Source organism: Oryctolagus cuniculus, chromosome 4 (genome assembly GCF_964237555.1).
Source record: "Oryctolagus cuniculus chromosome 4, mOryCun1.1, whole genome shotgun sequence".
NCBI lineage: Eukaryota > Metazoa > Chordata > Mammalia > Lagomorpha > Leporidae > Oryctolagus > Oryctolagus cuniculus.
The window spans coordinates 129958910-129973917 of record NC_091435.1 but is presented as its reverse complement, the minus strand read 5'-3'; the positions used below and the strand labels follow the sequence as shown (position 1 = coordinate 129973917).

The 15008-nt window shown below is 42.0% G+C and overlaps 2 protein-coding genes across 11 annotated transcripts in view; one reads left to right on the top strand and one right to left on the bottom strand.

Moving 5' to 3' along the window:
- The window catches only part of P2RY12 (purinergic receptor P2Y12), a 49109-nt gene extending 48307 nt beyond the window's left edge, over positions 1–802 (bottom strand). Inside the window, exon 1 of one of the 3 annotated variants that reach the window (XM_008266331.4) lies at positions 679–802. The gene's annotated coding sequence lies outside the window, so the exon portion shown is untranslated. Of the gene's footprint in view, positions 1–656 lie in introns of all 3 variants that reach the window. The other 2 variants (XM_008266332.4, XM_070072660.1) reach the window with 2 other exon arrangements.
- MED12L (mediator complex subunit 12L) overlaps positions 1–15008 on the top strand; it is a 355610-nt gene that overhangs the window by 307597 nt on the left and 33005 nt on the right. For 7 of the 8 annotated variants that reach the window (XM_051859045.2, XM_051859044.2, XM_051859043.2 and 4 more), the window contains 5 exons: positions 62–197; positions 1021–1182; positions 3312–3674; positions 5443–5599; positions 11207–11418. In XM_051859045.2, the coding sequence (XP_051715005.2) occupies positions 62–197; positions 1021–1182; positions 3312–3674; positions 5443–5599; positions 11207–11418 (1030 nt within the window). Of the gene's footprint in view, positions 1–61; positions 198–1020; positions 1183–3311; positions 3675–4859; positions 4903–5442; positions 5600–11206; positions 11419–15008 lie in introns of those variants that run through there. The other variant, XM_051859047.2, reaches the window with a different exon arrangement.

Sequence of the window (15008 nt, the reverse complement as noted above, 5' to 3'; positions counted from 1 at the left end):
TTGGTCTACCTTGTTTTTTGCTTTAAGATGAAAACAGTTATTTTCTTTCCCCTCTTCTTAGTGAATTATTCACAACAGTTCTTGACATGCTGGGTGTTTTAATCAATGGGACATTAGCCTCTGACCTATCAAATGCATCCCCAGGGGGATCTGAAGAGAACAAGCGTGCATATATGAATTTAGTAAAGAAACTGACGGTGAGTTTATGATCCATTTACATGTATATCATCAGCTGTAGTCATTTATGGACTTGTAACCTGGCACATTTTATTTTAATTTACTACCTGTGAATTTGTTGCATTCAACCTAATTTGATGTGTTTAGTTTGCTGCTGTACCTTAAGTTTACTAGTTCTCAAGTTACAGGCATGCAATCCTGAAGATATTTTATGTTCTTCTTCCTTTCAAAAAAGCATATTAATAAAACACGTTTTGTTGTTGACAAAGCATTAGAAACCAGATATCAAATATATATCCAAGATGCCGTCAGTAGACTTAGGATACACCCACATGTGACTTTGCACATGTGGTTGAAACACAAGCATGCACATTGAGATCTGTAAATATAATTCATCCAGCTAAGTGCTAACACGGTCCTTGAAATAAACCACAAACAAACAGTGCAAAAAAGAAAATCAACCAATCTGATGACCTTACCAGTAAAATAGCCAAAGGTTACCTTGTGGGCTGGCCCTGGATACGAGAGCGTTCCGTGCCGTGGCTCCTGCTTTCTGACAGCAAGTGCTGCCCGGTATTTTTGTCATTTCAGCACTGTGATGTTTGTTGTGTAACAAGACTGCCTTTATATGGGTTCTATTTTCTACTCAAATAGAAGAAATGAAACAAACTCACCACCACTCTGATTTGTAGCTCTTCCATAGACGGTGCTCTGGGTTAAGGAACACACTGGCTTTAAAAAGGAAATGTCTCATTGGGGGACTTCCTGCGTGGTGACTTTTGCCTGCCTCATCATTTCTTCTATCTTCCCTCTCTCTCACTCTCACTTTTCTTTCCTTTTTAGAAAGAACTAGGAGACAAGCGGTCAGAAAGTATTGACAAAGTTCGACAGTTGCTACCTTTGCCGAAGCAGACGTGTGATGTCATCACTTGTGAGCCTATGGGTTCCTTGATCGACACGAAGGGCAACAAAATTGCTGGATTTGACTCTATAGATAAAAAACAGGCAAGAGTAAATGTTTTTTCTCATATATAAATGTATGTCTTTGCAAAAGCCAAATGCATTTTTCTTACCCTCCCATAGGGTATAGGACATCTCAATTTTGCAATTTCATTTTTTTTAAAAAAAGATTTTATTTTTATTTATTTGAAAGAGTTCCAGAGAGAGGTAGAGACAGAGAGGTCTTCCATCCGCTGGTTCACTCCCCAAATGGGTGCAATGGCTGGAGCTGTGCTGACCCAAAGCCAGGAGGTTTTTCCGGGTCTCCCATGTGGTTGCAGGGGCACAAGGACTGGGGCTATTTTCTACTGCTTTCCCAGGCCATAGCAGAGAGCTGGATAGGAAGAGGAGCAGCTGGGACTAGAACCTTCACCCATATGGGATGCCAGCGCTTCAGGTCAGGGCTTTAACACACTGCACCACAGTGCCAGCTCCATTTCTTCATCTTTTAAAGAAACATATTCTTGTCATCTAAGTGTGGTGATCAGTTGACATTGTAATAAATGGGTCACATCTTGTTCTTCACTTAAATGTTTACCGGAATTTAAATAAATTTCTGAAATCCACCAAAGGAAAAGTGAAAGCTTAATTTAAAAAGAAAGCTCTCTAAGATCAGTTTTGGTTTTATTTCAGAATTGAAAACAGAATGTTTAGATAAAAATGTTCATCGATAAGTACCTACATGTAGTAAACTATTCCAAATAAAAATTATGTGTCATTTCATATTTAAACAATCAAACACTGCCACATGGATGCTTTTTAATGTAAGGTGTTAAAGAAGCTTCTCCAAAGTGCGGAGTCATCAGTATTTTGATCCACGTGGGCACCCGTAGACATTCTGCAGTCACAGAGATAAAAGGCTGACCTCCTGTCCCCGAGAGGAAGCTGACACATCATGACGCTGTAACGAGCTTAGGGTGTCATGGTACAGAGAGAGGATTAGGGAACATGAGGAAGAGCCATCCAACTCGGGGTGAGGCAGGCTCTCAAAGCAGGATCCTCAGAAAAGCTGTCTCCTGAATTGTTTTAAGGAGTTGAAGTAACCCAGGCAGGGACATGTGGTTACAGGCCAAGGGAAGGGTTTGTGTAAAGCTGTGAAAGAATGTGGCTCTTGAGGGAAGTGCAATGCTGCAGCCATTGAGAGAAGCCCGAGGACCTCACCCTCACTCACTCGTGGAACAAGGAGATAGCTAGAGTCAGGGTCACAGTCACGGTCATGTGGAGTGCAGGCTCTCGAGAGGTGAGGCACCTGGACTGCCCTTGGCCATGCCATCTTGGCAGCCATGAAGTTAGTCTCATCTCAGGACAAACAGGAGGAGAACAGGCAGTTTGCAGGCAGTAACTGAGTCTTGGTTTCAGATCCTTGAAAGAGTAAGAATGGAAAAGGAGAGGTAGCTTCTTAGGAAATGGTGGGGTAGTTATTTGGGGGGCCATTTGGAGGAAAAATATTTTCAAGTTGGTAGGTTGGGGAAGGTACCAAAAGATATCACTAATTCATGTTGAAAAAAGAAACTTTTTTGTTTTTAGAAACAAAGTAATATTTCCTCTTCTAGAGTCAATAGGGATAACCTCAAGATGCAAATCTTATTTGTGCCTGCTGCTATAATTTGATTCTGTGGTAACACTCCCTAATTGAGAGTCTGGCATGTTAAGTACCTGTAAGATCCATACTGAATCAAGTCCAGACAGATTTGTGTTGAAGCCAATATAAATTCAATTAGAGGCTGACTAGAACTTGAGTCTTCAATTTTGTATAATCTGAAAAATAATAGATTCCAGAAATAATTTAGAATTTATTATAATTTACCATAGTAAGATCAGTTTTGTTGTATACTTTGAATTTTTTTTCTGATAAAAAACTAAAAGATGCCACTTTATGGTAAAATAAACTGAACTATAGTGTGTTGCCTGAACAATGCATTCTGTGACAGAGCCGGAGAACTGAGTGGCAAGGTGCACAGGCCACCTGCTGCTCTCCAGTGACTGCTCCTAGCCCCGTCTGCATCTGCCGTGTGCTAGGCTCCCCTAGGGCCCTCGCCACCCACATGCTCTCTGAATCCATGCTCTAAGCAAGCCTCGCCTGGGAATCAGGAAAATATCTGAAAGTTTTGTCACGTAACTTGATTTTACCACAGGGTCTCCAGGTCTCCACGAAGCAGAAGGTGTCCCCGTGGGACTTGTTTGAGGGTCAGAAGAACCCAGCTCCCCTGTCCTGGGCCTGGTTTGGGACTGTCCGAGTGGACCGGAAGGTGATCAAGTACGAAGAGCAGCACCACCTCCTTTTGTACCACACACACCCCATGCCCAAGCCCCGAAGTTACTACCTCGAGCCGCTGCCCCTGCCTCCCGAGGAGGAAGAGGAGGAGCCCACATCTCCAGTTTCTCAGGAACCAGAGAGAAAATCAGCCGAGCTGTCAGATCAGGGAAAAACCGCAACGGATGAAGAGAAGAAGACAAAGGGAAGGAAGCGTAAGACGAAGTCCAGCTCAAGAGTTGATGTAAGTAGGGGAGGCGGAGAGAACGGGGGCCCCTTAGCACCTGCATGAGAGCCACTCGGGCCCGGCCACATCGTGTCCCTGAAGACATTACTCAGTGTAGCACAAGCCTCACTGGAGCAGTTGCCCTAACCAGGTGCTGCAGCATGTACCTGGGTGGCACCCAAAGACACTTCACAGGTGACAGGAGTGAAGCTTTTGGTTGTCCCTCCTGCACTTTTAAGAACTGTTTAATTTTAGACTTGCATTGTGAATAATATCTCATTAATTGTTTTGGTGCCTCCTAATTTCCTTAGGTTTGAAACTTGCATTTTGAGAACCATAAAATTTAAGCCTCTTGCATATTAGGCATGTCTGAGATGATTGTTTTATCTTGGGGGAGTGATATCTGCACTCCATTCTCATGCAAAGCTCCACCTGCTGTTCTCTAGATAGAGTTGCACCTAACATAGCCATAGGATGTTCACGAGTATCTGTATTTTACCCTTCCATTGCTCCCTCTTGTATGCTGTACTTTACCATATATTCAGATTTCATAGAAGATAAAATAAACCTCAAATAAAAATAAGAATAAAACTTCTCACTTTCCTATTAATGTTGCCTACCAGCCATGTTTTCTAGAATGCAACAGAAATCTATCAGATGGTAATTTAGAAATAATTTTATAGAACATGAGAAATGGAGTTCCCACATAAATTCACCTGGAAAAAACCTTAGGGGAATTTGAAATACTTTTTCTATAAGAATCAAGGGTATTCTTGCTGCATGATGGGAAAAATAAAATACAACACAGTGTTCAGATATTCACAAGTGATCGTTATTGTTCACCTATTTCAAAACCAAGACGTATCTTTTCTGGCAGATAGCTTGGTGATGAATCCATCCATCCATTTTGGGTGTCCCTTAAATGCCAGTGCCTTCTCCTCATTTAGTCTCCCTACCAATATTTGTGTCCTGGAGGCATATCCGCAGGGTCCTGGCTGACACACCCCCAAATCTGGGCTGGCTTAGCCTTTCGGTCCCTGTGAATGGGCTTCCGTGCTTTCCAATGCAAAAGCCTTGAAAGCCATTTCATCACCCAAGCCAGTCTGGGAGTGTTCCCCCTCCTGACGCTTCCTCTTCTCACTAGGACATAGACTCTGATGCAACTGTGGGGAGCTAAGATGTAATTTCTCTTTCATCCTCTAGGGCTAGTCGAGAGAACAGAGACTGTGGGGGACGCGAGGTTCAGGTGCGACCCTGAGATACTCTGTACCTGCCGTAAGGGAGCGGGAGGCCCAGAGAACCAAAGGGGAGCCTGCCGCTTTAGGGTGCCGTCAGCTACCATCTCAGGAACGGTTCCCCAGCACCGGGGCCGTTCTGACGTAATTATCATCTGAAACCAAGGCATCAAGAGGGCCTGCTCAGATGAAATGATCAGAGGTCAGAGCAATTCAAGATGCTGCTTCAGCTGTGGACTTGTTAAATACCAGCGTTCTGAGTGTGACTTTAGTTTTAGAACCAAAGTCTGGTAGAGATCCTTTCCATCTGCCCGCTGCAAGCCAAGTACTTTTTAAGTCATAGAAAAATGTGGACTTAATCTATTCTCTGCAAAAACACTCATTTAAGACTCTTGCCTACCATATTCCTCTTTATGAAAACAGCCTTATACACAGGGGTGGAAGATGATCTTAAATAACTTAACGTGATGGATTTGCAGTAATCAGCTGTGTGGCATATTGGCTTAAGAAACTTTTATTTATATATATTTATTTTAAACTTTATGTTGAAGGAGTATCCACAGAGCAACATATACCGAGTGCCTCCGAATTACTCACCCATTTCCTCCCAAATGATGCACCATCCGCAGTCCACCTTGTGGGGCTACAACCTCGTGGGACAGCCCCAGCAGCCGGGCTTTTTCCTTCAGAACCAGTCTCTCCCTGCAGGTATGTGTCAAGGGCAGAGTCGTCTCCAAGATGAGAAACAGCCTGGGCTTCTCCTTGCCTTTAACGTGAAACCTTCATCAAACTCGAGCCTGGTTAACGTTTCTGTGAATCCCGCTGCTCCAAATGGTTTTCCCTTTTTCTAAAGTGAACTTTGAATTATGAGTTTCTGTACTGACTTTGGAATTTTCACCCAGTGTTAGAAGGAAATTAGCTACTGATCAGAATCTAATTTTTAGCATAGAAAGATTTATTTATTGACAGAGTGACAGAAAGGGAGAGGTCTTCCATCTGCTAGTTCACTCCTCACATGGCAGCAACAGTCAGGGCTGGGCCAGACCAAAGCCAGAAGTTCATTTAGATTACCATGTTGGTGGCAGGGGCTCAAGTACTTGGGCCATCTTCTGCTGCTTTCCCGGATGCATCAGTGAGGAGCTGGATCAGAAGTGGGACAGTCAGGACTCTTAACTGGCACCTATATGGGATGCCAGTGTGAAGCCAGTTGCCTAACCCTCTGCAATACAGTGCTGGCCCCCTAGTTTATAGCATATAAAGGTGACAAAAGTATTATGTTGTGAAACTTGAAATTGTTTCAGGTCAAATTCTTGTTAGAGTTTTAAAACATTAGTGTTGCACAGTGTCCTTTGTTTTCTTATATTGTGAACTTGAAATTCAAACTCAGAAACGTGTTTTTATTCAACATGTCCATAGAATATGTTCCTGATTTTAGCATTGCTTTGTTTCAAACCCAAGTGGCAACCGAGTGATAGCTCGAGCGAAGATTTTCTAAATAAAAACATCTCTTAATTAGAAATAGAAATGAGTAAGTTTTCTTTCTACATGAAAAATCACATTCATTAACATTAAAATCATTGGAGATCTCAATCTGCATTGTGTTAGGGAGTGGCTGTCATTCCAGCACATCTTTTTTATTCCTTTTCTGTGTTGTGATTTTTATTGTTATTTGAGTATGACATTTTTGAGAGCTGTGGAAGGAAAGTTTTGATTCTCGGCTTATAACAGAGGAGAATCCATATTTTGTGCTGAGTCAGTGGTTAGAAGGCCTGTCTGGGAGTGAGAGTCATAGGTTCAAATCAGCCTCTACCACTCCCTTGCTGTATAAACTTGACCACGTGTTAATTTCTCTGTGCCTCAGTTTGGTCATCTACTGAGCTTCCTGTTGTACCTAATCCTATTTTGGTTGCTGGGATACCGCAGTGAATGGAATGGAGAAAAACGCCTTTTTATTTCTTAAAGGATTTTAAAACATGAGTGAGTGTTTCACAGTGTCCTTTCTTTTATTGTGAACTTTTTTTTTTTTAAAGGATTTATTTATTTATCTGAAGGGGAGCATGAGCAAGCAAGAGAGAGATCTCTTCCTTTCACTGGTTCACTCCCCAGATGGCTGCAGTGCTGGGGCTGGCCCAGGCTGATGCCAGGAACCCAATCTTCCACGTTGGTGTCAGGAGCCCAAGCACTTGGGCCATCCTCCATTGCTTTCCCAGGCACATTAGCAGGGAGTTGGCCCACCTTTGACTCTGGCATCCTGTATGGGCACTGGTACAAGTTTCACCTGGTTCACTTCTGATCCAGCTCCCTGCCAATGTGCCTGGGAAAGCAGCAGAGGGTGGCCCAAGTGCTTGGCCGCTGCACCCACATGGGAGACCCTGATGAAACTCCTGGCTTCAGCCTGGCCCAGCATGGACTGTTGAGGCCATCTGGAGAGTGAACGAGTGATAGAATATTCCTCTCTCTCTCCCTCTCCCTCTGCCTCTCTGTCACTCACTCTCTCTACCTCTCCTACATCTGCCACTGCCACTGCCGCTACCTCTTTATGTAACGCTGCATTTAAATAAAATAAATAAATCTGTAAAAAAAGAAAAGAGAAAAAGCAGCAGCAGAGCTGTCACAACTTGGCAGAGCTCTGACATGGGGTGTCCACATCTCATGTGGCCGCTGAGCTCACTGTGCCATGGTGCGGGCCCCTTATTGTGAATTATAAATTGTTTATAACATTAAGCAGCTCAGAAATTTGATTCAGATCCTGCCTTATACATAGAATATGTTCCTGATTTTAGTATTGTTTTGGCCAAGCTCCAAGCAGATTTTATAGCTCAAGTGAAGATTTTCTAAAATTTATGTTACACATGTGAGGGATCTTAGGGTCATGGAAAATGTGTATTAGGAAAAATTTTTTGCATGGATTTCAAATTTTGGAGGACCCAGGTAAACTTAGCTCGTTCTACTTTTGCATAACTTTTTAAGGCATCCTTAAACACATGCCTATAAACTATTGAAAATGATTTTTAAAGGAACATGTGTGTATATTTATAAACCCTAGACGATAGGCTAACACAGCAGACACATTCAGTAAACGACCTTACAACATTCCTGCCTCAGAGTGTTTGTACCTGCTGCTGTGTGTGCCTGCAGTGCTCTCCCTCTGACACCTGTTCGGCTCACTGCCCACCTCCATGGCATTTAATCATGGATCACTGTTAGCAAAGCCTCTGTCGACCACCGTTGTAAGTTGTAAACTACCCCTTCCCTACACCCCATGTTGCCTTCTTTCTGTTTCTCCACAGAATTAGCAGTCGCTTACGTTTTGCTTGCTTTCTGCTGTTACTTGGTGCCCCTGACTTGTAAGCTCTGTGTTTTTCTCTGTTAGATTCACTGCAGTATCCCCGGAATGTAGAGCGTCATCTGGCTTGTAGTAAGCTTTAGCAATACACCACTGAGTGAATGCATGCAGACTACAGAGAGCAAACTAGACCTATAAATGTGGAAAACAATCTATAGTAATTCTCTGTTTTGACTTTCTCTTTGTAGTTCCAAGATGCATCTGAGTATTTTAGTTTTACTTAGTAGGTACTAAAGTAAAACATGAGGACTATGAATTGAAGGCTAAGTAGTCGTAAAAGCTCATACCCTCTCCCTGTAGAGGTTTATAAATAAGCGTTTCTAAGAGGATGAACTTTAAATGTTAGATGATGTGTTAAAAGTTTTTGAAGAAAAGAATTATTTATGAATTTTACACAAATGATTTAATAGGTTTTTATTAAAAATGAATCCTATGAAGTTGTATAAAGTTGCATATGTATGAGGGTATAGCAGAAATCTTGTGTAAAAATGGAATTTTAAGTTTTTCTAATGAAAAAATTCTTGAGAAGCCGGCGCTATAGGATAGTAGGCTAAGCCTCTGCTTGCAGCACCAGCATCCCATATAGGTGCCAGTTTCTGTCCCGGCTGCTCCTCTTCTGATCCAGCTCTCTGCTTGTTGCCTGAGAAGACGGTGGAGGATGGCCCAAGTGCCTGGGCCCCGTACCCACATGGGAGACCTGGAGGAAGCTTCTTGGCTACTGGCTTCTGATTGGCCCAGCTCTGGTTGTTGCCACCATTTGGGGAGTGAACTAGCAGATGGAAGACCTTTCTCTCTGTCTCTCCCTCTTTCTGTCTGTAACTCTGCCTCTCAAATAAATTTAAAAAATTATTTAAAAAATTCTTGAAATTCATGCACATGAGAGGGTCTTTGGAAAAAGTTTGTATGGAAAATTATGAATGGATTTCAAGGATTGTTTTTGCACCAAAGTAAACTTAATTCCATTTTGCATGAACTTTTTGAAGTACCATAGTATGATTTCATTCGTACACAGTTTAAATGCAAAATAATCTTCTCTTACATCCACACACATCCATATCTTAACGTCCCTCCATATAGACATGCCAGTGTGACAGTTTTAAGGAAACAGAAAGATAATAAATACTAAATTCAGAATAGCATTTGGTAGGAGACAAAGGGGAACACAGTGAAGTAGAAGTAAATACCCAGAGAAGTTCAGATGTATTTATAACACCTTTTTCCTTTAATTGGCTCAGAGGTACAACATTATTAGAAGACTTAGGAAAAATGAAAAGACTATAAGCAAGTCTAATTTTTTTTTATTTGACAGATAGAGTTAGACAGTGAGAGAGAGACAGAAAGGTCTTCCTTCCCTTGGTTCACTCCCCAAATGGCCGCTACGGCCGGCTCGCTCTGCTGATCTGAAGCCAGGAGCAGGTGCTTCTTCCTGGTCTCCCACATGGGTGCAGGGCCCAAGCACTTGGGCCATCATCCACTGCCCTCCTGGGCCACAGCAGAGAGCTGGCCTGGAAGAGGAGCAGCCGGGACTAGAACCGGTGCCCATATGGGATGCAGGCACCGCAGCTGGAGGATTAACCAAGTGAGCCTCGGTGCCGGCCCCACAAGTCTAGTTATTTTGTTTGTTTTGTTTTGTTTTGTTTTGTTTTGTTTTGTTTTGTTTTGTTTTGACAGGCAGAGTTAGACAGTGAGAGACAGAGAGAAAGGTCTTCCTTTTTCCGTTGGTTCACCCCACCAAGTGGCCGCTATAGCCAGTGCGCTGCGGCCGGTGCGCTGCGCGGATCAGAAGCCAGGAGCCAGGTGCTTCCTCCTGGTCTCTCATGGGGTGCAGGGCCCAAGCACTTGGGCCATCCTCCACTGCCTTCCCTGGCCATAGCAGAGAGCTGGACTGGAAGAGGTGCAACTGGGACAGAATCCAGCGCCCCAACCGGGACTAGAACCCGGGGTGCTGGCACCACAGCCGGAGGATTAGCCCAGTGAGCCCCGGCACTAGCATCACAAGTCTAGTTTTTCACGTATATTTCCAGTACTTGCTTCAGTGAATGTTACCTTGCCACATGAACTTGACTTCGCATTGTTTTTTCACATGTTCCTCAAATGCTGCCGAATGACTGCAAATCCCTTTGCTGATATTAACAGGTTTTTGAGTGTTTACTTCTGACATACAATTTGTGTAAAAAAAAAACTTCTGTGAGATATTTAATGTTTTGTCTCATGTATAGACTGTGGTGAATGAGAGATGGGCATTTACTACTTATTCAGAGAATGTTGAAAATGTATTTTTCTAACTCAAGTGCATTTGAGAAATTATACATGCAGAAATTTTAAGAATTTCCTTTGGGTTCTTAATTATCCATATCATCAGTATTTCTGGTTTATTTGATTTTTAGACATCAAAAAAGATGGATTTTTATCCTTAGAATCATGGTATTTGAAGTTTCTGAACATTTCAAATCTAAAGTATTTTCGTGCCTCTCTACGGTAAAGTAGGCATTTCAATTCTGACGTGTTAAAGAAAATTTAAAAAGAATATGAACTTCAGATTTGTTTAAAATTACAAAAGACTGTCTATGACTGGCCAAGGACACTTGGCAAAATACAAGGCAAAAGACAATACCTTTTATGTCAGTAATTCGTTCCTGAGCGCCTTGCATAACTTAAAACCCACATACTTCTGAAGTTCTGCCAATTTCTCTTTGTTCCTGGCATTTTAGTTTGTCAACCAAAGTGCAGATTCCATGATGTCATGTGAAAATAGTGTAATTCACTCCAGGGTCGTCCTCCCCAGTGTTTGGGGATTGCACGGCTCTTACACAGAGCTTTCTCACTTGGAGCAGGTGGGGCAGTGTGTTATTTTCCATTTTGCTCAGAAAGTGAGACATAGAAAGTGAAGTCGCTGTGTTTTGATGAACTACGGAAGACTTGGTTCTTTCACACACTCAGAAACCCCTTCCTTTTGGCTGCTTTTGCAGGCGGCTCCAGATTGGACCCTGCGGGCTCCTTCGTCCCATCCAATACCAAGCAAGCTCTGTCCCACATGCTGCAGCGGCGCTCGGGCGCCATGATGCAGCCGCCCGCCCTGCACACCATCACGTCGCAGCAGCAGCTGATACAGATGAAGCTTCTGCAACAGCAGCAGCAGCAGCGCCTCCTCAGGCAAGCGCAGACTCGTCCTTTCCAACAGGTTGGTGCAGACCCAGCCGTGGCGCACTCTGCATTCCTGTAGGGCCTCTAGCTAGGGATGAGTTGCCTGCGTGTGTGTATCCCTGGGTACTTGGTTGAGTGCAGGTAAATCTGCTCACACAGGTGTCTAAATACCGTCTCTCCTTTGCTTTTTACTGTTGTCATTGATCAGATGAGAACTCGGACTGTCTTAGGCTGGTTAAGCATATGCCTCCAAACAAAAAGAAGTGCACATGACTGTGCAATCAGTGGGAAGAAACCTTTTCTCCTTCAGATGAACTTGAGACAGTTCATTGCCTGTCATATCTACCACCATGCTTTCTATGCCTGTTAGCTCTACTGTCAGGTATTATTTTTAGACATTTTCTTGAACCCTGGTGTTTCTTCAGTTTAGCTCTATATGGCTCTTGACACTTTTTGCATTTACTTATACGGTCTATAGCCAACAAAAAATAAATTTTGAACAACAGTCAGTGTATGGTCAATTCAATTCTTGATTTGTAGTATTTTCATTTTTATGTCTTATTGCCCAATTTTCTTTTCAAACAACAACTATGTTTAACCAAGTCTCAGTGAAAGTCAGTACTTAAGATGGACTCATGAAACCCATAAATCTATACAACACAATCAAATGCGTGAGGTGACTGTGACTTCTTTTTCTGGTTTCCGTATACCTATTTGTGTTTCCCAGGGTTTTTCCATTGGCTTGCACTATTTTGATGGTGATGATAGTAATAGCTAACACTATCCGAGCACTTACTATTTGCCACAGCTTTTCCAAACATTTTAAGCAATCCCATACCAACCCTGAGTTAAGTTGTGATCCTCAAATGGGAGTAGCCAATCAAAAATGTGTCCTGCTTTAAGAAAAACCACAAAACTTTGAAAATGGCATGAAGTTCAAATGCTTTCCAAAATATGCTCTGGGTTGCTTTCTAGGCATCCGGGCATGGCTGCATTGTGTAACTTACAGTGCTCTGCATTTAGACCACTTAAATGGTTCTTTTTTCACCTGACATACAAAAAGGATGAGAGAAGAAGCTAGCTGGACTCCATGCTTGTCTCTCCCTGAGTTCTAGCGAGTGCTTTATCTCCCTGGGTCTCAGGTAAGATGGGCCTAAACATATTTGCACGTAAATGATGAGAAGTTGATTAAAATATTTAAAAATCATTGCTTTTGCTTAATAAAGTAACTTGTTTGTAGCGACTTACTACTTCATTGGGATTTCAGTTGTTCTTGAGGTTGAACAAAAATAGGCAATTGTTTCAAATCCTGACTGAGAAAAGTATGAACTAGAAGCTGAGAATCCATGCCACTAGAAAGAATTTGTCTCCCTTTTAAAGTAATAATCCCCAAGTTAGATTTGCTTTATCTATTTTTCCAAATGTACCATTTATCACTCGGTCTAATTGTCCTTAACTGTAGCCCACTTTCAAACTGTTACTTCTAAATTCAGCTTTGAATTGCCCTAAATGATTTCTAGCATTTGGGAAAAGCTTAGTGGATCATTTATAGGTATATACTGAAGTACTTTACATTGTGTGTGGAAGAAATAGAATTAAAAGATAAGTTTATTTTAGTTGTAAATTTTTTTAAATCTCTGCATAGTTTTTCTCATAGTATGCATTTTCATGAACATTTTGAAGGCAGGCCCTTCATAAACACGGATTTCAGTTTTTTTGGTACTCAAACTTATCTTTAATTCTGTTTTCCATGAATTTATTGATGTACCCTTGTATGCCTTCCCTCAAGTTCATTTCCTGATATAAGCCATGACAAAAATTCTCCTAAAACAGTTTTTTTTAAAGAATTTAAAGATAGTAATGAGTGTCTGGAGAAGGCGGGCTTATGTCCTACAGTGTACCTGGGTTACACCGTTACTCCCACACCTTCCTCAAACCACTCAGAAATGCCTGATTCTATTGTTTTGCGGCAAGTATAATTTTAGTGTTGTGCCAACTCTGTGGTCATGTTGGATTTTCTCCTTTTTTATTTTTTAACCTTTTAAGGTCAGAAATGCCTTCTTCAAAGAGTAAAAGCTCAATATCATATCAGTGCCTGTACATGAATCCCCTCCCCCTGTATTTTTTTTTTTTGAACATTTGAGACTTGCTTTGGGGTCTCTTAAAGGCCTTCACAAGCAAATATCGTGGTTTATTTTTTTCCCCTCTCTCACCATTTTTTAAGTGTTGGATCATTGAGGAAAATGTCACTCTTCTATGGAAGAGAAATGCATAGATCATGCAGTCACAGGGTACATGGTCCTCCATGGAGTAAGCGAGGTGTACATGTATCATCTGCTGCAGTGCCCACTCCGAGGATGTTTTGAAGAAATATTTCATCTTTCCTCTCTCCTAACGGGCCAGGTGTGAATTAGTATTGTACATCAGATCTAGCCAAATTTGGTCTTGTGATCATCCTTCATAACTTAGAATAAAGGCAGGTTTTTATCAGCTACAGAGAGTATTGATAAATTGCTTTAACATGTGAAGCTAAGGACGATGCACTGACTTAATAAGCACCAACTAGTTCATGGTAGAGAAATGATACAGAAACACTGTTTCCAGTTTCGGCAGAGATTTTTTTCTCGGTGAGATACCTACACATATGAATTTATTTAGCTACATTAGTACTAGTAATGTACATTTTTTTTTCAGGTTTCAGCTTGTTGTAGAGAAAACTGAAAAAGACACAGGCTGAACATCCCTCACCCTAATTGAATGTTCCAAAATTCGAAACCTTTTCTGTGCCAACTGTCACCCCCATGTGGAAAATTCCACACGATGAAACTGTTTCATGCACAAAAAAATACAGAAAATATTGAGTAAAATTACCTTCAGGCTATAAGTATAAGGCATATGCAGAAAATCAGTGAATACCATGTTTACCCTTGAGTTCCATCTTCTAGATGTCTCATCATGTATGTGCATATAGTCCACAATCAGAAAAATATATCTGAAATCTGAAACACTTCTGGTCTCAAATAGTTTGGATCAGGAATACTGAGCCTATATCAATTCTTCCTTTCCTAGTAATTTTCTTACTCCAGAAACACATGTTCTTAACTGTAACAAGCATGTTGGAGAACCTCCATGTATCTTTATATGCAAAACTGATCTTGGACATCCAGGAGGTGTTTTCACAGACTGATTAGCTTCTTGAGGCCTTGCATGTGACGGCTTCCTGGGCCAGTTGCCCCATAACCTGCTGGCTGCCCCTTTTCCTTATGACGTTAGGCATTGAGCCTAGGAATATATGTATATTTTTTAGCCTTTCGTCTACTCAGCACACAGTAGAAATCTATGCCTGTTTGTCAGTTGAATGAATGCCTGGTTTGAGTAGCTACTGCTGGAAGCCTCAGCTTCTGAGTAGCCTCAACCTCTGCAGTCTGATGTTGATTCATTCGCTCATCACAGCTGTTCCTCTGAGTGCCTGCAGCAGGCCTGACTACTGGGGTGACCTCTGAGGTGGGCTATTTGCACAGCCCGAATGGGACAGAAGAGGCATCACATCTTGAACTGGGGAGGTGTCTCAGGCCTTAGAGTCCCCTTAGCCACTTCCCACCCAGGGGAAAGAAGTTAACAAATGCG